Below are 21,937 nucleotides of genomic sequence, written 5' to 3' on the forward strand. Positions count from 1 at the left end.
ACCACCGACGCCCACACTCACAAAATCCCCACTTCGAACCATTTCACCCTACCCCACCCAGCACCCAAGGAAACTAAACAGAACAGAACATCCCCCAAAGCACAGTAACCACAGTAGCCCCCCGCGACCTCCCTTCACAACCAACCCTCAGTCCGTGTCCAACTTTCTGGCCGGAATAAAGGTACATGCCTCCTCCGGCGTCTCAAAGTAATGGTGCCGGTCCTTAAACGTGACCCACAGTCGCGCCGGCTGCCGCATCCCAAATTTCACCCCCTTCGGATGCAGAAACGCCTTAGCCCGATTGTACCCGGCCCTCTTCTTGGCCACCTCCGCGCTCCAGTCCTGGTATATACGGACCTCTGCATTCTCCCACCTGCTGCTCCTCTCTTTTTTTGCCCATCTTAGGACACGCTCCCTGTCCACCAAGCAGTGGAACTGCACCATACCGCCCGCGGCGGCTCGTTAGACTTGGGCCTCCTCGCCAGGACTCGGTGGGCCCCATCCAGCTCCAGGGGCCTCGGGAAGGCGCCCGCGCCCATCAACGTGTTCAGCATCGTGACCACATATGCTCCAGCATCCGACCCCTCCACTCTCTCTGGGAGACCCAGAATTCGCAAGTTCTTCCTCCTCGACCGATTCTCCATGTCCTTGAACTTCTCCTGCCATTTCTTATGCAGCGCCTCATGCACCTCCACCTTCACCGCCAGGCCCAATATCTCATCCTCATTCTCCAAGGCCTTCTGCCGTACCTCCCGGATCGCCGCCCCTTGGGCCTTCTGGGTCTCGACCAGCTTGTTGATCGAAGCCTCCATCGGCTCCAGCAGCTCTGCTTTCAATTCCGTGAAGCAGCGCTTGAGAAACTCCTGCTGCTCTTGTGACCACTGCGCCCACGCTGCCTGGTCTCCACCCGCCGCCATCTTGGCTTTCCTCCCTCGCACTTTTCACTGCACCAAAATTACTTTTTCACCGCTCCACTCCTGGTCCAATCCATACAATGCCGGGAAAATCGTACTGTCACCTTCCCACACTGGGAACCGTCGAACAAATGCCGCTGGGGCCCCTAAAAAGAGCCCAAAAGTCCGTTTCTGGCGGGAGCTGCCGGACGTGCGACTTAGCTCAGCATAGCCGCAACCGGAAGTCGTCAATCTCTCCTCATATGACAGTCCCGCCATCCCTGGAATCAGTGTGGTAAACCTTTACTGCATTCCTTCGAGAGCATGACCATCCTTCCTCAGAGAAGGAGACAAAAACTGCACACAATATTCCAAGTGTGGCCTCACCAAGGCCCTGTACAATTGCAGCAACACATCCCTGTTTCTATACTCAAAACCTCTCCCAATGAAGGCCAACATACCATTAGCCTTCTTTAACGCCTGCTGCACCTGCATGCTTACCTTCAGCGGATGGTGCACAAGGACACCCAGGTCCCGCTGCACATTCCCTTCTCCCAATTTACAACCATTCAGGTACTAATCTGCCTTCCTGTTTTTGCTTCCAAAATGAATAACCTCACACTTATCCAAATTATACTGCATCTGCCATTGGTTTGCCCACTCGCCCAACCTGTCCAGATCATGCTGTAGGATCCCTGCATCCTCGTCACAATTCACCGTCCCACCTAATTTGGTATCATCTGCAAACTTTGAGATGTTACATTTTGTTCCCTCAGCCAAATCATTAATATGTATTGTGAAGAGCTGGGGTCCCAGCATCGATCCCTGTGGTACCCCACTGGTTACTGCCTGCCAATTTGAAAAGGACCCATTAATCCCTACTCTTTGTTCCCTCTCTGCCAACCAGTTTTCTATCCACCTCAATGCATTTCCATCAGTCCCATGCGCTTTAATTTTGCACAATATTCTCTTATGCGGGACTTTGGCAAACGCCTTCTGAAAGTCCAAATATACCACATCGACTGGCTCCCCCTTGTCAACTGTACTGGTTACCTCTTCAAAGAATTCCAACAGATTTGTCAAGTCTGATTTTCCCTTCATAAATCCATGCTGACTCTGACTGATCCTGCCACTGCTTTCTAAATGTTCTGCTATAAAGTCCTTGATAATGAATTCAAGCATTTTCCCCACTACCGATGTTAGGCTTACTGATCTATAATTCCCTGCTTTCTCTCTGTCTCCCTTTTTGAATATCGGAGTGACGTGAGCTACCCTCCAATCTGCAGGGATAGTTTGAGAGTCTATAGAATCCCGGAACATGACCACCAATGCATCCACTATTTCCAGAGCCACCTCCTTAAGCACCCTGGGATGCAGAATCCCAGGCCCGGGTGATTTATCCGCCTTCAATCCCAGCAGTTTTCCCAGCACCATTTCTCGACTAATGTTGTGGGCTTTTCACAGTAACCTCATTGAAGCCTACTTGTGACGATAAGTGATTATTATTATTATATTATTATCTCCCTCAGTTCTTCCCTCTCACTAAAGCTTTCATTCTCCAACATTTCTGGGATCTGATTTGTGTCCTCATTTGTGAAGACAGAACCAAAGTATGTATTCAATTGCTCAGCCATTTCTTTGTCCCTTATTATGCATTCCCCTGTTTCTGTCTGTAGGGGGCCTACATTTCTCTACACCAATCTCTTTCTCTTCACATATCTGTGGAAACTCTTAGTGCCAGTCTTTTGTGTTCCTTGCAAGCTTCCTTTCGTACTGTACTTTCCTCTTTTTGTTTTTAATTTTTTTAATAAACATTTTATTGAGTTATTTTTGGTTATACAACAACAAAATAAACAATGTACATGAATCTATAAACATAGTGCAAAAGCCGTCTCCCTCCCTTACAGGTCCCACCTTTATTAACCCCCTACTCTAAGCTACACTAACCCCCCCCCCACTCCCCTTCTGCTGACGACTAATTCTCCTCAAAGAAGTTGACGAACGGTTGCTACCTCCCGGCGAACCTTAAAATTGACCCTCTCATGGTTTCATAGATTATCATAGAATGTACAGTGCAGAAGGAGGCCATTTGGCCCATCGAGTCTGCACCGGCTCTTGGAAAGAGCATCCCACCCAAGATCAACACCTCCACCCCATCCCCACAACCCAGCAACCCCACCCAACACCAAGGGCAATTTTGGACACTAAGGGCAATTTATCATGGCCAATCCACCTAACCTGCACATCTTTGGACAGTGGGAGGAAACCGGAGCACCCGGAGGAAACCCACGCACACACTGGGAGGATGTGCAGACTCCACACAGACAGTGTCCCAAGCCGGAATCGAACATGGGACCCTGGAGCTGTGAAGCAATTGTGCTATCCACAATGCTACCGTGCTGCCCCCTTGATGTTCTCCAAACAGAGAAAGCTAGCCATGTCTGATAGCCAGGTCTCCGACTTTGGAGGCTTTGAGTCCATGCAAGCTAATAGTATCCGTCTCTGGGCTACCAGGGAAGCAAAGGCCAGAACTTTCTCCTCCTGGATACCCGGATTTTCTGACACCCTGAAAATCCCCACCTCTGGACTCGGTGCCACCCTTGTTTTTAACACATGACATGACATCTGCAAACCCCTGCCAAAATCCCCTAAGCTTCAGACATGCCCAGAACATGTGGACATGGTTCGCTGGTCCTCCCGCACATATTGCACACCTGTCTTCTACCCCAAAGAATCTGCTCATCCAGGCCGCTGTCATGTGAGCCCGATGAACGACCTCGAATTGCATCAGGCTAAGCCTAGCACATGTTGTGGACTCTACTCAACGCGTCCGCCCATAGACCATCCTCTATCTCTCCTCCCAGCTCCTCCTCCCAATTGCACTTCAGCCCCTCGAACTGAGTCTCCTCTGAACCACAAGTTCCTTGTAAATGTCAGAGACGCTCCCTTCTCCTACCCACCCTCTGGAAACTACCCTGTCCTGAATCCCCCTTGGTGGTAGGAGCGGGAAGGTTGATAGCTGTTTATGTAGGAAGTCCCGCACCTGCAGGTAACTGAATTTGTTTCCCCTCGCAAACCCAAACTTCTCCTCCAGCGCCCTCATACTCGGAAAGCTCCCCTCTATAAACATATCCCCCATCCTCTCAATCCCTACTCTCCGCCATATCCGGAACCCCTCATCCATACTTCCCGGGGCAAATCGGTGATTATTACAGATTGGGGGGACCAGCCCGATGCTCAATCTGCTCCCACATGTCTCCTCCATTGCCCCCAGACTCTCAGGGCCACCACCACCACGGGGCTGGTGGAGTACCGTGCCGGCGGGAACGGCAGAGGTGCAGCCCCCAACTGGTGTCCATGCATGAAACCACCTCCAAACGCTTCCATGCCGACCCCTCCCCCACCACCCACTTCCTGATCATGGCTATATTCACCGCCCGGTAATAGTTACTAATATTTGGCAGCGTCAGCCCGCCCTCTCCCCGACTCCGCTCAAGCATTACCTTCCTTATCCGCGGGGTCTTGCCCCCCAAACAAAGCCAGTGATCACTTTGTTGAAAAAAGGACCACGGAATAAAAATGGGGAGACAGTGAAATACAAACAGGAATCTCGGGAGGACAGTCATCTTCACCGTCTGCACCCTCTCAGCCAGTGACAACGGAAGCGTGTCCCATCTCCGAAAATCGTCCTTCATTTGGTCAACTAGCCGGGCCAGATTTAATTTATGCAGCCGGTCCCATTCCTGCGCCACTTGGATGCCTAGATACCTAAAGCTTCCCCCTACTAATCTAAACGGCAGCTCCCCCAATCGCCTCTCTTATCCCCTCGCCTGGACCGCAAACATCTCCCTTTTCCCCATATTTAGCTTATACCCCAAAAACCGGCCAAATTTCCCGAGAATCCTCATGATTTCTTCCGTCCCCTCTATTGGGTCCGATACATACAGATGCAGGTCGTCTGCATAAAGCGAGAGTCTGTGCTCCACCCGCCCCAGGACCAGCCCCTTCCAGCCCCTTGAGGCTCTCAGAGCAATTGCCAGCGGCTCTATAGCTAGCGCGAACAACAGTGGGGAGAGGGGGCATCCCTATCTCGTCCTCCGATGCAGTCTAAAGTAGTCCAATGTTGTCCTATTTGTCCGTACTCTTGCCACAGGAGCCTGATACAGCAACCTGACCCAGTCAATAAAACCATGTCCAAATCCGAACCGTCCCAGTATCTCCCACAGATATTCCCATTGTACCCGATCAAAAGCCTTCTTGGCATCGATTGCGACCACTACCTCCACTTCCCTACCTTCCGGGGCATCATGATCACGTTTAATAGCCTTCTTATATTGGCCACCAACTGCCTACCCTAAACAAACCCCGTCGGGTCCTCCCCAATAACGTCCGGAGCACAATCCTTAATCCTGGAGGACAAACTTTTGGCCAGCAGTTTCCTGTCCACATTCAACAGGGATATCGGCTTGTAGGACCCACACAGCTCCGGGTTCTTGTCCCGTTTCAGAATCAGCAAAATTGTGGCCTGTGACATCGTCGGGGGCAGCTCCCTTGCCTCATTGAACATCCTCATCGACAATGGTCCCAGATCCCAGAGAACTTTTGTAGAACTCCACTGGGGGGCAGCATGGTGGCGCAGTGGGTTAACCCTGCTGCCTCACGGTGCCGAGGTCCCAGGTTCGATCCCGGCTCTGGGTCACTGTCCGTGTGGAGTTTGCACATTCTCCCCGTGTTTGCGTGGGTTTCGCCCCCACATCCCAAAGATGTGCAGGGTAGGTGGATTGGTCACGCTAAATTGCCCCTTAATTGGAAAAAAATGAATTGGGTACTCTAAATTTATTTTAAAAAAGAACTCCACTGGGTACCCGTCTGGCCCCGGGGCTTTACCCGACTGCATGGCCTTCAGACCCTCCACGATCTCTTCCAACCCGATCGGGGCCCCCAGCCCTTTTACCAGCTCCCCGTCCACCTTTGGGAAATTCAGCCCCCCTAAGAAGTGCCTCATCCCCTCCAGCCCAGGTGGGGGTTCGACCCATACAGCCTACTGTCAAAATCCCTAAACGCTTTATTCACCCCTGCTGAATCTCCAACCAGGTTCCCATCTCCACCATTTACTTTCCCTATCTGCCTCCCTCTTTCTAAGCTGCTGTGCACGCATTCTGCTGGCCTTCTCTCCATGCTCATAGATCGCCCCCCTCGCCTTTCTCAGCTGCTCCACCGCCCTCCCTGTGGTTAACAAGCCGAAATCAGCCTGTAGCCTCCGCCATTCCCTTAAAAGCCCTTCCCCATGGGGTCTCCGCACATCTCCTATCGATCTGTAGTATCTCTATTACCAGTCGGTCTGCCTCTGCCCTGTCTACTTTCTCCCTGTGGTCCCGTATTGAGATCAGCTCCCCTCTAACCACCATCTTCAGTGCTTCCCAGACCACCGCTGCTGAAATTTCCCCCGTGTCGTTGTCCTGCAGGTAGTTCTGAATACATTTCCTCAGCCGCTCGCACACCCCTTTGTCAGCTAAAAGTCCCACATCTATTCTCTAGAGCGGGCGCTGGTTACTGTCTTTACTACCCTGCAGGTCAACCCAGTGCGGAGCATGGTCTGAGATTGTGATCGCCGAGTACCCCCACCACCCCCGTCTGTAAAGCCCTGCTCAGAATAAAGAAATCAATCCGGGAGTACACTTCATGCACATGTGACTAGAAGGAGAACTCCTTCACTCTCGGCTGCCCAAATCTCCATGGGTCCCCACCCCCCCCAATCTGTTCCATGAACCCTTTTAGTTCCTTTGCCATTGCTGGCACCCTGCCCGTTTTTGAGCTTGACTGGTCTAAGCCAGGGTACATAACTGTGTTGAAGTCCCCTCCCATGACCAACCTGTGCGAGTCCAGGTCCGGTATCTTCCCCAGAATCTTCTTTATAAACTCCACATCATCCCAATTTGGCGCATACACATTTACTAATATCACCTGCACCCCCTCCAGTTTCCCACTGACCATAATGTACCGACCTCCCACATCTGAGACTATTCTACCTGCCTCAAACACCACCCGCTTATTGATCAGGATTGCGACACCTCTAGTCTTTGAATCTAGTCCCGAGTGAAAGACATGACTGACCCAGCCTTTCCTCAATCTAATCTGGTCAGCTACTCTAAAGTGCGTCCCGTACAAAATTACCACGTCCACCTTCAGTCCCCTCAGATGCCCTCTTGACCGGCCCATTTATCCCTCGTACATTCCAGGTGATCAGCCTAGTTGGGGGGCTCAATGCCCCCCCCCCCCTGCACCGATCAGCCATCCCCTTTTTTGGGCCAGCCTCCAGCCTGTGCTCCGTGCCTCCATCGGCCCGCCCCCAGGCAGCTTCCGCCCCCAACCTCCTCTCTGTCCCTTAGCACAATTCCATCCCTCGTCATCAGAGCATTTTCCCCCTCTTCCCCATACACCCCCCCCCCCCCCCCAGTAACAACACAATATAACTCAACCCCTTTAATAAACCTAACATATCCTCACTACGCTTCCATGAGCTAGCCCGCCCAGCTAGCTTGGTGGCCCCCACCCCTGGTGCCGAAAAGTCTCCTACCTATTGGCGCGCCCCCCCCCCCCCCCCCCCTCATACATGCACATTCCAATGACAAACAATCCCAACACAATTGCCCGACAGAAAAAACAGGAAGGAAAGAAAAAAACGCTAACAAAGATCAAGTAAGAGATCCAAAGTCTAAATAAGCACACCTGCACCCCCCAACAGTGCAAATGTAAACTTTAACTCACTCAGCTCTGCCACTGGTCCCAAATCAATACAGAAGGCATTACAGACAGCTTCCACAAAACGAAAAATGAGAATTTTTTTTATTTTAAAAAACATGAATGTTGGAGCAAAGTTCAAAAGTTATCAGTCCATCACCAGTCCTTTTTCGCGAAGTCCAGCGGGTCCTCAGGCGACTTAAAATAAAAGTGCTGTTCCTCTTATGTGATCGAGAGACGGGCCGGATACAACAGTCCGAACTTCACCTTTTTCTTAAAAAGGTTCGACCTGATTTGGTTAAAGCCCGCTCTTCTCCTGGCCACCTCCGCCCTCAGGTCTTGGTGGATCTGCAGGATACTGTTGTCCCATTTACAGCTTAGTGTCTGCTTGGCCCACTGTAGAATGCGCTCCTTATCCAAGTACCTGTGGAATCTCACCACCATTGCCCTCGGTGGGGAGGGGGGGGGGGGGGGGGGGGGTCTCCCATTTACGGCTTCCGCGTGAGTGCTCTATGAGCTTTGTCCACCTCCAAGGGTCGGGAGAATGCCCCATCCCCCAACAGCTTCTCAAACATGTCCGCGATATATGCCGCAGCTTCCGCTCCTTTGGACCCCTCCGGGAGCCCAACGATTCTCAAGTTCTCTAGGTCCTCCGCCTTCTCCAGGAGCTTCTTCTGCTGGTCTCTCAGCATCCCCACCTCCAACTCCACCGCAGTTTGATGTTCCTCCTGCTCAGCCAGCGCCATCTCTACCTTCTGGGCATCCAATCTAAGCTCCAGCCAGATTGACTCTTTTATCGGGTCCAAGCAGTCCCGTTTCTGCTTAGCAAAGCCTTCCTGAATAACTTGCATCAGCTGCTCCGTTGACCGCTGGGCCGACAAGCCAGAGGTCCGGTCCTCCGCCATGCTGTCTCCCGCTGCAGCTTCAGCCCAAGCCTTCTCTGTCTTTCCGTTTCTGCCTTTACGAGCACTTCTAGTCCTCCTCTCCATGCACCGATGAGGGAATTCAGTACACAATTGCCTCTATCATCAATTTTTCAATTCAACTCTGGTTGAAAATCGGGGGAAAAGGTCCAAAAGTCCGACCCGAGCGGGAGCCACTAAATGTGCGACTTACTCCTTCATAGCCGCCACCGGAAGTCTTCCTTTCCCCTTCTTAAACAATCCCTTCGTCCTTCTTTGCTGAATTCTAAACTGCTCCCAATCTTCAGATCTATTATTTTTCTTGGCCAATCTGTATGCTTCTTCCTTGGATCAGATACTAATTCTAATTTCCTTTGTAAGCCATGGATTGGCCCTCTTACCCCCTTTGCTTTTGTGCCAGACAGGAATGAACAGTTGCTGTAGTTCCTCCATGTGTTCCTTGAATGTTTGCCATTGTCTATCCACAGTCATCCCTTTAAGTAACTCTCCCCAATCTATCAAGGCCAACTCAAGCCTCATATCCTCATAATTCCCTTTATTAAGATTCAGCACGCTAGTCTCCGAATCAACGACTACACTCCATCTTTTTTTTTTTTAATTAAATCATTTTTATCGGGGTTTTCACAAAATATCAACAACAGAATGAAAAAAAAACCCCAATAGAATGAAATACAGAACAAAGCAAAACAACCCCCCGTACCCCCTCCCCCTATACATAAATAATAAATTAACACCCAAATTAACACAAAGCAAACATAGCAAATATATACACCCCCTCAGATCCCCAGGGTAAATAAACAAAAATAAAATAGAACCCCCCCCCCCCCCCCCCCCCCCCACCGGGTTGCTGCTGCTGACCATTGTCTACCGTTCTGCCAGGAAGTCCAAGAACGGTTGCCACCGCCTAAAGAGCCTTGTACCGATCCCCTTTAAGGCGAATTTCACCCTCTCCAATTTAATAAACCCCGCCATATCGTTGATCCAGGATTCCACGCTTGGGGGCCTCGCATCCCTCCACTGAAGAAGAATCCTTTGCCGGGCTACCAGGGACGCAAAGGCCAGAATACCGGCCTCTTTCGCCTCCTGCACTCCCCTGCAACCCCAAATATTGCGAGCCCCCAGCTCGGCTTGACCCTGGATCCTACCACCCCCGACACCGTCCTCGCTACGCATTCCAAAATTCCTGCAGCGCTGGGCATGCCCAGAACATATGGGTGTGATTTGCTGGGCTCCCTGAGCACCTAACACACCTGTCCGCACCCCCAAAGAACCTGCTCATCCTTGTCCCGGTCATGTGTGCCCTGTGCAGCACCTTAAACTGTACGAGGCTGAGCCTGGCGCGGGAAAAGACGAAGAGTTCACCCTCCCTAGGGCATCTGCCCACGTCCCCTCTTCGATCTCCTCTCCCAACTCCTCCTCCCACTTACCTTTCAACTCCACCACAGAGGCCTCCTCCTCCTCCTGCATCACCTGGTAAGTTTCCGAGATCTTCCCCACTCCAACCCACCCCCCCGAGAGCACCCTGTCCTGTACTGTGCGTGGCAGCAGCCGCGGGAATTCCACCACTTGCCGCCTGGCAAACGCCCTTACCTGTAAATATCTGAAGGTGTTCCCCGGTGGGAGCCCATACTTCTCCTCCAGCTCACCCAGGCTCGCGAACTTCCCGTCCACAAACAGGTCCCCCAACCTTCTTATCCCTGCCCTGTGCCACCCCGAAAACCCTCCCATCTATTCTCCCTGGGACAAACCGGTGGTTCCCCCGTATTGGGGTCCACACCGAGGCCCCAACTTCCCCCCGTGCCGCCTCCACTGACCCCAGACATTGAGGGTAGCTGCCACTACTGGGCTCTTGGTATACCTCATTGGAGGGAGCGGCAGCGGCGCCGTTGCCAGCGCCTCCAGACTCGTACCCTCACAAGATGCCATCACCAGCCTCTTCCCTGCAGCCCCTTCCCCTCCATCAACCACTTACGCACCATCGCCGCATTGGCGGCCCAGTAGTACCCACAGAGGTTGGGCAGTGCCAGCGCCCCCCCGCCCCCCCCATCCCTACTCCACTCCAGGAACACCCTTCTCACCCTCTGAGTCCCTCGCGCCCACACAAACCCCATTATGCTCCTGTTGACCCACCTAAAGAAGGCCTTTGGGATAAACATGGGGAGGCACTGGAACAGGAACAAAAACCTTGGGGGCACCGTCATCTTAACTGACTGCACCTTACCCGCCAGGGACAGCGTCAACGCATCCCACCTCTTGATCTCCTCCTCCATTTGCTCCACCAGCCTCGTGAAATTAAGTCTATGCAGGGCCCCCCAGATCCTGGCCACCTGGACCCCCAAATACCTGCAGCTCCTCTCCGCCCTTTTTAGTGGGAGCTCGCCAATCCTCCTCTCCTGGTCCCCTGGATGAACCACTAACAACTCGCTCTTCCCCATGTTGAGCTTGTACCCTGAGAAATCCCCAAACTCCCTGAGGATCCTCATTACCTCCGGCATTCCGCTCACCGGGTCCGCCACATATAGCAGCCAGTCGTCCGCATAGAGCGACACCCTCTGCTCCTTCCCGCCCCGCACCAACCCCCTCCAGTTCCTCGACTCCCTCAGTGCCATAGCCAGGGGTTCAATCGCCAGTGCGAAGAGCAGGGGGGACAGGGGATACCCCTGCCTCATCCCTCGATGCAACCAAAAGTACTCAGACCTCCTCTTGTTCGTGGCCACACTCGCCATCGGGACCTCGTACAACAACCTAACCCACCTGACAAACCCCTCCCCAAACCCAAACCTCTTCAGCACCTCCCACAGGTACCCCCACTCTACCCTATCGAAGGCCTTCTCAGCGTCCATCGCCACCATTATCTCCGCCTCCCCCTCCCTCGCCGGCATCATAATAACGTTCAGGAGCCTCTGCACATTCGCGTTCAACTGCCTCCCCTTCACGAACCCCATCTGGTCTTCGTGGATCACCTGCGGCACACACTCCTCAATTCTCGTGGCTAAGATCTTCGCCAGCACCTTGGCTTCAACATTTAACAACAAAATCGCCCCGTAAGACCCACACTGCAGGGGATCCTTGTCCTGCTTCAGGATCAAGGAGATCAATGCCCGGGACATCGTCGGGGACAAAGTCCCCCCCCCTCCCTTGCCTCATTGAAGGTCCTAACTAGCAACGGGCCCAACAGGTCCACATATTTCTTGTAGAATTCGACCGGGAACCCGTCCGGCCCCGGTGCCTTCCCCGCCTGCATGCTCCCTAGCCCTTTGGCCAGCTCCTCCAGCCCAATCGGGGTCCCCAATCCCGCTACCAGTCCCTCCTCCACCTTCGGAAACCTCGCTTGGTTGAGAAAGTGGCCCATCCCTCCCTCCTCCAGTGGGGGCTCGGACCGATACAATTCCTCATAAAAGTCCCTGAAGACCCCATTGATGTCAACCCCACTCCGCACCACATTCCCTCCCCTATCCTTAACTCCCCCGATCTCCCTAGCTGCGTCCCGCTTCCGAAGCTGATGCGCCAGCATCCGACTTGCCTTTTTCCCATACTCATAAATCGTCCCTGGGCCTTCCTCCACTGCACCTCCACCTTCCTGGTGGTCAACAGGTCGAATTCGGCCTGGCGGCTACGCCTCTTCCTCAACAGTCCCTACTCCGGTACCTCCGCGTACCTCCCGTCTACCCTCACCATCTCCCCCACCAGCCTCTCCCTCTCCCTCCGCTCTCTCCTCTCCTTGTGGGCCCTAATGGAGATCAGCTCTCCCCTAACCACCGCCTTCAGCGCCTCCCATACCATCCCCACTCGGACTGCCCCGTTATCGTTGGCCTCCAGGAATCTCTCTATGCTTCCTCGGACCCGCTCACTCACCTCCTCGTCCGCCAACAGCCCCACCTCCAAGCGCCACAATGGGCGCTGGTCCCTCTCCTCCCCCAGCTCTAGGTCTACCCAATGCGGGGCGTGATCCGAAATGGCTATCGCCGAGTACTCGGTATCCTCTACTCTCGCTATCAGCACTCTACTCCTAATAAAGAAGTCGATCCGGGAATAAGCCTTATGAACATGCAAGAAGAATGAAAATTCCCTAGCCCCCGACCTTGCAAATCTCCAAGGGTCCACCCCTCCCATCTGGTCCATTAACCCCCTCAGCACCTTAGCCGCCGCCAGCTTCCTACCCGTCCTAGACCTGGAGCGATCCAGTGTCGGATCCAACACCGTGTTAAAGTCCCCCCCCCCCCCATTATCAGGTCCCCCACTTCCAAGTCCGGGATCCGACCCAACATGCGCCGCATAAAACCCGCATCTTCCCAGTTCGGGGCATACACATTGACCAGCACCACCCTCTCCCCTTGCAGCTCACCACTTACCATTATGTACCTGCCGCCATTGTCTATGACGATGCTCGACGCTTCGAACGACACCCTCTTTCCCACCAAGATCGCCACCCCCCGATTTTTGGCATCCAGCCTTGAGTGAAACACCTGACCTACCCACCCTTTCCTCAATCTTACCTGGTCTGCCACCTTCAGGCGTGTCTCCTGGAGCATGACCACATCCACCTTCAGCCCCTTCAGGTGTGCGAACACCCGGGCCCGCTTGATCGGCCCGTTCAGTCCCCTTACATTCCAGGTTATAAGCCAGATCAGGGGGCTACCCGCCCCTCCCCCGCCGACTAGCCATAACCCCTCCTTGGCCAGCCACGCGCCTGCACCCCACACCCGACCCGTTCCCCACGGCGGCAGACCCCCGTCCCAACCCCCTCTACTCGCTCCGGCTCCCCCTTGATCATAGCAGCAGTAACCCCCCCCCCAAGCTATGATCCCTTCTAGCTGCTTTACTCCCCCCATTGCACTCCCGCAAGTCAGCTGACTCCTGCTGACCCCGGCTACTCCCGCCTCTCCTTCGACTCCTCCCATTGTGGGATATACCCTCCTCCTCCATTACCCATCCACAGGCTCTCCGGCTCCCCCTTCCATCCCAAGCGCGGGAAACAACCCTCGCTTCCCCACCCCCTCCAGCCTTCAGTGCGGGAAAAAGCCCGCGCTTTCCACCTGCCCAGACCTGCCACCTCTGTCGCCGCTCCTTTTACAGGCCCAGTCCCCTCACCCCCGACTCGGGCCTCACCCGCCCCCGCGGGGCCCCATCCCCCCCCTACCGGCCATCCACCCCTACTCCATTTACTTACCCCCCTCCAAGAGCCCACCCGACAGACCCAACCAAAACAGTGCCCAACCCACCCTCATCGAACCAAACAGAAATAAAAGCAAAGAACCCCCCCTCAAAGTGTAACACCCCAACAGCAATCCCCAACCACCCATCCCGACCCTCAGTTTGTGTCCAGCTTCTCGGCCTGGACAAAGGCCCACGCCTCGTCCGGAGACTCAAAATAATGGTGCCGGTCCTTGTAGGTGACCCACAGTCACGCCAGCTGCAGCATGCCAAACTTCACCCCCTTCCTGTGCAGCACCGCCTTCGCCCGATTGTACCCAGCCCTCTTCTTCGCCACCTCCGCACTCCAGTCCTGGTTTATTTGAACCTCCGCGTTCTCCCACCTGTTGATCCTCTCTCTCTTGGCCCACCTGAGCACACACTCCCGATCGACGAACCGATGGAACTTCACCAGCACCGCCCGCAGCGGCTCGTTAGCCTTGGGCCTCCTCGCCAGCACTCTATGGGCCCCTTCCAGCTCCAGGGGCCCCTGGAAGGACCCCGCTCCCATCAGCGCATTTAGCATGGTGACCACATAGGCCCCCATGTCTGACCCCTCCGGGAGGCCCAGAATCCGCAAATTCTTCCGCCTCGACCGATTCTCCATCTCCTCGAACCGTTCCTGCCATTTCTTGTGGAGCGCCTCGTGCGCCTCCACCTTTACCGCAAGGCCTAAGATCTCGTCCTCGTTGTCGGAGATCTTTTGTCGGACCTCGCGGATCGCCATCCCCTGGGCCGTCTGGGTCTCCAGCAGCTTGTCGATAGAAGCCTTCATTGGCTCCAGCGGGTCCCCTTTAATCTCCCTGAAGCAGCGCTGGATAACCTCCTGCTGCTCCTGCGACCATTGCATCCACGTTGCCTGGTTCCCGCCCGCCGCCATTTTGCTCTTCTTCCCTCGCACCTTCTTTGGGTTCACCACCACTTTTTTAGTCACCCCGCTCCTGGTCCAAGCCATACACTGTCGGGGATCTATTGCAATCTCCTTCCCACACCGGGAAACATCGTAAAAATGCCGTTGGGAGCCCTAAAGAGAGCCCAAAAGTCAGTTTTTAGCGGGAGCTGCCGAATGTGCGACTTAGCTTGCATAGCCGCAACCGGATGTCTTCACTCCATCTTAATAACAAATTCTATCATGTTATGATCGCTAATCCCCAAGGGGGCTCGTACAGCCAGATTTCCTTCTCATTACATAGTCTAAGATGGCTTGCTCTCTAGTTGGTTCCTCCACATATTGGTCAATAAAACCATCCCGTATGCACTCCAGGAATTTTTACTCCTACGGCATTGGGGCTAATTTGTGGCCCAATCCATGTGACGATTAAAATCACCCATGATCACCGATATTCCCTTATTACATGCATCAATAATTTCTTGTTTAATACCATTCCCCACCTCACCAGTGCAGCTTGGGGGTCTATATCTGACACCCACTAATGTGTTTTGTCCCTTGGTATTTCTCAACTCTACCCATACATTTCCACATTGTCAGAGCTAATATCCTTTCTCAATATTGTGTTAATTTCCTCTTTAACCAGCAGTGCCACACCACCACCTTTTCTTTTTTGCCTGTCCTTCCTAAATACTGAGAACCCTGGGACATTCAGTTCACATCCCTGTTCACCCTGCAGCCACGTCTCCGTAATCCCAATTATATCCTATCCATTCATATCTATCTGCACGATTGGTTCATCCACTTTATTTCAAATACTCTGTGCATTAAGACACAGAGCCTTTAAGTTTGTCTTTTTCACAATGCTTGTCTTGCTCCCAATATTTTTCTCTACTGCCCTGTTTGAACTTTGTCCTCGGTTTCTCCATCTATCACTTTTCTGATTCACTTTTCTACCTTTTGCTTTTGTCCTTGCTCCCTCTTTCTCTGACTCCTTGCATAGGTTCCAATCGCCCTGCCATATTAATTTAAACCCTCCCCAACCGCTCTAGCAAATAGCCCCCCTAGGACATCAGTTCCAGTCCTGCCCAGGTGTAACCCGTCCAGTTTGTACAGGTCCCACCTCCCCCAGAACCGGTCCCAATGCCCCAGGAATCTGAAACCCTCCCCCTGACACCATCTCTTCAGCCACGTATTCATCCTATATATCCTGTCATTTCTACTCTGACTAGCACCGTTCGGAAAGTTAGGAAACACCTTTACATGCAAAGCGTGGCAGAAGTTTGGAATTCTCTTCCGCGAATGTGAAATTCATGCAAGGTCTATTGTTAATTTTAAATCTGAGATCGATCGATTTTAGTTGAGAAAAGGTATTAAAGGATAAGGGGTGGCACTGTGGGTAGCATTGCTTCCTCACAGCGCCAGGGGCCCGGGTTCAATTCCCACCTTTGGTGACTGTGTGGAGTTTGCACATTTTCCCCGTGTCAGTGTGGGTTTCCTCCGGGTGCTCCGGTTTCCTCCCACAGTCCAAAGATGTGCAGGTTAGCTGGATTGGCCATGCTAAATTGCTCCTCAATGTCCAAAGGTGTGCAGGTTAGACGGAGTTACGAAAATAGGGCGGGGAGTGGGCCTAGGTAGGGTGCTCTTTCAGAGGGTCGGTGCAGACATGATGGGCTGAATGGCCTCCTTCTGCACTGTAGGAATTTTATGGGGCCAAGACAGTGGAGGGGGCTGGGGGGGTCAGGTGTGGGTTTATATGGAGTTGAGCGATAGATTGGCCATGATATTGAATGGCAGAACAGGCTCTGGGAGCTGACTGGCCTACTCCTGATCCCATGTTCATTGCAGCCCTTTCAGGGGGTCATTATGTCTCGTGTGGTTCGTGATCAACATCCATACTACTGGAATTTAAAAGACCAGTGTAAACAAGGTGTGATCTTGACAAAGCTGGTCAGATCCTGTGCAGGAATCAGGTTTTTTCACCCCATCTATGAATCTGTATTTATGATTATTCATTTTTCAGTCTAAGACAAACACAACAAAGTACCAATAACAGTCGGCTTTAATTAAAGTGATTGTAATTGGCAGTGTTACTGCTTTGGTTTTCAGTAAAACCTCATTTGTATTTTTGCTCTATATTTATTATTGTGTATAATACAGCACATTTTGCACTAGAAGATGTATGGGATAGGTAAGAGCCAAAACTTAACTACATGTCCAATTGACAGACGTTTCATATCCACGTATGAAAGTGCTTGGTATGAGTGATCGTTAATAAGTACTGGGTCCTGATGTTCTCATTAGCCTTAAGTGAATGTTTTGTAGTTTGCTTCATATGGTGCATATTGTAATTAACAATACATACCTTTGTGTGTAAATTGCATGCCGCAACTAACCTCTGCGATACTAGGGTGATTCTGGCAAACTTCAACCAAAGGATTTCAAAGCCTGCCTCATCAGCCTTGGGACATGTTGGAAATGATAAACAGGTACTAACTGGACTGTGTTGTATTTAGTTTCTCTATGCAAGTAAAACTGTGCTAAATTTCTCTTTATTTTCTTTTTCCTTTTCAAATTTGCAATGTGATCATGTTGTCCATATTTTTATGGCCTGTCAACATATTTTCTTCCTCCTTGGCTTCATGTTTGTTCCCTGATCGTGTCTTTCCTGTTTGTCTGATTTTATCTGTGTGTTAGTCGCTCTCTTCCTGCTCACAACAATGATGCTGTCTTCGGCCTGCATCACTTCCGCCTTTGTTGGAACCACTTAATCTTTGGGACTTTGAATGATCCTTTTGACTCTGGCCTCTCCTTGATGTCCTACCTCACCAACCATGGACCACGGGATCTGGGGGCTGTCCATTACTGATCTGCTGACTGGAAACTCTCTCAATGTTCCGTCTGTTCCTTTTACTTGCTGATCGGCTCAATAGAAGAAGAATGGGGCAATGGAGCCAGATGATCTCCGAGCTTGCCTCATCTCCATGGGCTTTGATTTGGTATGACAGATGCATGTTTAATATTTCTGAGATTGCAATTAATTCTGGGATTACAATTCACCTTGAATTCATTATCTGAACTAATAAATTAAATATTATACAGGTGAAAGTTTGGGAGTAGGTAGTGAACCAACAATTGACTGTCATAGAATGGTTCAGCACAGTAGGTGGCCATTTGACCCATCGTGTGTGTCAGCTCTCTAAAAGGGTTACCAGTTCATCCCACTCCCCTGCTCGTGCCCCCTTGTGCGTTTTTTTCCTTTTATAATTAGAGATCCAATTCCCTTCTGACATTTGCTGTTGGCCCTGCTTCAACCGCCCTTTCAGTCAATGAATTCCAAATTATAACAGCTTGTTGCGTAAAACAAAACTTTTCCTCATCTTCCCGACCACCCCAGGTTTTTCCCACAAAATTATTTAAAAATTGGCTACCAATCCTTCTGCTAGTGGAGGAGTTTCTCCCTCACTAACATGCTAAAGCCTCAGTTTTCATATTATGAATAAAGTGCATTTCCTACAATTTAGTTACCTAGTGTGACTATTACTGGCATCAATTACTGCCGTTCATCCTTGTCCTGTGGGGTTGTGTGTAAACAGTCAGATTCCATTGAAGATGAGAATAGTTTTGCATTCCCTTGAACATCTTTTCATAAAATGAAGCATCCAAAAGCTTGCGAATCACTTGCAGGTTGGAGCATTGCTACACCTGAGTGAGAGATTGTCCAGAGAAAAAAAAAATCAAGGTTTTGTAGTGTTGGAACCTTCTTTATCTTCCTGTTTATTCTTTCATGTTTGCAACTCTTTATGTAGGGTGAGGCTGAATTCGCTCGGATCATGAACCTAGTTGATCCAAACAATACTGGCCTAGTATCCTTCCAGTCCTTCATCTCCTTCATGACCCGAGAGACTGCGGACACAGATACAGCCGACCAAGTTGTGGCTTCCTTCAGAATTCTGGCTGGAGATAAAGTAAGTTATGTGATTCTTTGTAAATAAGAAATGATACAATTGAGTATTCCCTCATACATATTATAAAGTTTAATATTAAATATTATAAATCTCTTTGAGGTTTGCTGTTTCACTAGCTGGTATAGCTAGCTGGTTCTTCCAGCTAATTAGTTATTGATCAAACAATTCAAACCTTCAGTCCCTGGAAAGCGGTCTTTCATTCTCTTCTTTCCTATCCCCTTTTCGCCCATCAGAGTAAATAAAATTATAAATAATTTTGCTTTTAAGGAAAATTACCACATTTCAACTACTAAATTTGTAGCCATAGTTTTCTCAACAATTCTACGATTCCTCAAATTTGCCAAGAAGGGCACAGCCCCAACTATCAGCAGGAGCAAACCCAATTCTCCAGCCTTCATCCTTAGTCTTTACTAGTTGAGAATATTTTATTTTTAAACTTAGAGTATGCAATAATTTTTTTTCCAATTAAGGGCCAATTTAGTGTGGCCAATCCATCTAACCTGCACATCTTTGGGTTGTGGGGTGAAACCCACGCAGACACGGGGAGAATGTGCAAACCCCACACAGACAGTGACCCAGGGCCGGGATCGAACCCGGGCCCTCAACGCCATAGGCAGCAGTGCTAATCACTATGCAACCGCGCCACCCCAAGAGAATATTATCTTTGACTAATTTTCTTTCTTGCTGTCTCCTCTCAGTAAGTCTCCTCTTGGTCTATCTCAGTAAGATTACTTCTTGGTGAAGAAAATGGCAGGCAACCACATTCCATGCCTCAAGCAAATACTGTTCAATTATGGGGAGAGAAGAGGCAGAGCACGTTGGGTTTTTAGTCACATAGAAAAGGAAACTTGTCATTGGGCATTGATGCACAGCAACATTAGTAAGAAATGGGGGCAGGTTGCCTTTGATCATGTGCGGCGCTGAGGAGGAAATAAGAGATTTCTAAGCCCAATAGGTTTTGAAAAGCATTTATTCTTTTTGAACAAATATGTAAAGCAAAATCACACTTGTCTTGTTTGTGCAGCCTTACATTCTAGTTGAGGAACTGCGTCGAGAGCTGCCCTCAGAACAGGCTGAATACTGCATCGCCAGCATGCCACCATATAGAGGGCCTGAAGCCATCCCCGGAGCGCTCGACTATGCCTCATTCTCAACTGCACTCTACGGCGAAAGTGACCTGTAACACAGGACTCCGAAACAGAGTCATTTATTTCTTTCCAAATCCTGAATACATTAGTGATTGAAAGTAGAGAACAATGAATAATAGCCTTGAATGCAATGCTAGATGTGAATCTCTAAAAATGTGTGTGTGTGGCACCAGGAAATGCGATGGAAGTACCACCACCTTGTATCAAAAACAAAATCCCTTTGGATCTGATGGTACTGCACACATAAATGTCACTATGAAATCTGATGCATAGCCCATTTTGTTTTAAAAATCTGCACATTTACTGTCGCTTGATTTAACATTGACTTTATGTGAAAGTTCTTCATTACTGACAGGATCATTTGTGAGGTGTTTGTAGATCTTGTTACAGTATTTCTAAGGAATGTTGTCACAGGAACATAGGAATGGGTAGAATCAGACAATGTCTTTGTGGGCCAGTTCAGCTCTCTGTGTCTATGGCCCTCTTATTCCTTTTCTCTCTCCCTCTGGTCCGTGCTCGAATCTACGAAGTGTATTTCCGGCACCAGATCATGTGTAGCCTGTGCTGGATACTCACTATCCTCGGTATAAAGTAATTAAATCCAGATTGTCAGAGCTTAATTTCTTTCTCCCTTTTCATCATCAATCAAACCGCCACTTTCAATTTTCAATAACTTTTTGAAATCTTGAATACCTCCAATATAAACTGAAACGGTGTCACTAGGGTGGATTTTGACTTGGTACAATTGTGTAAAACCAGTTATGTTGAATCACCATTTAAAAAAATTTGCATTGAAGTCAATGGAAATTCAAAGATGTAAAACAGGCTGCCAACTCACTGCCATCTGTTTTCCATTATTGCACAAAGTCGAGAGCTACATCAGTGATTCTTCCAATTGTTATAATATATTCCCAATATTATATTTTGTATGAATTTTCACAACCGATTTTACAGAATGTGTGTCCTAGCATTTTAAAAACATTTTCATATCCTTAAAAAGCACTGGACAAAATATAAGTCCAGGCTTTTTGTAACTCTCCAGTTTGTGAAACCTCTTAATAGGGGAGCGGTGGAGGAGTGGTATTGTCACTGTACTCGTAGACCAGAGACTCAGAGCAATGCTCTGGAGACCCTGGTTCAAATCTGGTCACTGCAGGTGGCAAAATTTAAATTCAATAAAAATCTGGAATTAAAAGTCTAATGATGACCATGAAACCATTGTCATAAAAACCCATCTGGTTCACTAATGTCCTTTAGGGAAGCAAATCTGTCGTCCTTACCTGGTCCGGCCTACATGTGACTCTAGATCCACAGCAATGTGGTAGACTCTTAACTGCCCCCTCAAGGGCAATTTGGGATCAGCAATGAAGGGTGGCCCAGCCAGCGATGCCCGTATCCCATGAACAAATTTTAAAAACGGCTCTAAATGAATACCTTGCCTCATCTGTCATTGGAATGTCACAGTCCCAAAAGGAAGAAGATAAAGTTCAGCTGACGACAAGCTTGATTACAAGATTCTCCCTTATGCTACTTGTAAAATATAACAATTGACATTTTTATCACTGCTGATGTTTGAAATGTTATTAAAATGTAAACTTGCCAAACTAGTTGACTCTCTTTTATTTAATAAGACCAGTTATTGTTGTCTACCCATAATATTTTTGCTGCAGTCTAGACCATTGAATAGCCATATGTGCCAGGACACACAAAACGACTAACAATCATTTTATTAACACCCAAGACTTATTGTGGAAACTTTAACGATTGGGTTTGAGTGAATTCTGATCTGAATTATGAGTAACATACTTAACCAGCTGAATTGAAAAGCCAGCAATTTCCTTTGAGTTGCTCCCACTCCATCACTGCCATTTCGCAGGAAATCCCGATGACACGGGCAAACCAGGATTTTGCCATGGTTCTCACAAGAAATGTCTCCTCATCTCTGTCTGAAATGCTTTACCCTGAATCCTCAGACTGTGACCCTTGGTTCTGGACCCACCCACCATCAGGAACATCTTCCCTGCATCTAGCCTGTCTAGTCCTGTTAGAATTTTATAAGTCTCTAAGAGATCCCTCCCTCATTCTTCTGAACTCCAGCGAGAACAATTCTAACCTAGTCAATCTCTCCTCATATGACAGTCCTGCCATCCCTGGAAAAGTCTGGTAAACCTTCGCTGCGCTC

At 50.1% G+C, this 21,937-nt stretch overlaps 1 protein-coding gene across 1 annotated transcript in view; it reads left to right on the forward strand.

Moving 5' to 3' along the window:
- LOC140406658 (alpha-actinin-2-like) overlaps positions 1-21,359 on the forward strand; it is a gene marked incomplete at its 5' end in the record, with an annotated part of 39,351 nt that extends 17,992 nt beyond the window's left edge. The window contains 3 exons of the mRNA XM_072494662.1: positions 17,573-17,638; positions 18,449-18,607; positions 19,632-21,359. Of these exons, the coding sequence (XP_072350763.1) occupies positions 17,573-17,638; positions 18,449-18,607; positions 19,632-19,790 (384 nt within the window). The remainder of the gene's footprint in view (positions 1-17,572; positions 17,639-18,448; positions 18,608-19,631) is intronic.
- Positions 21,360-21,937: the final 578 nt, after the last annotated feature.

The sequence above is a fragment of the Scyliorhinus torazame genome, unplaced genomic scaffold, assembly GCF_047496885.1.
Source record: "Scyliorhinus torazame isolate Kashiwa2021f unplaced genomic scaffold, sScyTor2.1 scaffold_776, whole genome shotgun sequence".
Classification (NCBI taxonomy): domain Eukaryota; kingdom Metazoa; phylum Chordata; class Chondrichthyes; order Carcharhiniformes; family Scyliorhinidae; genus Scyliorhinus; species Scyliorhinus torazame.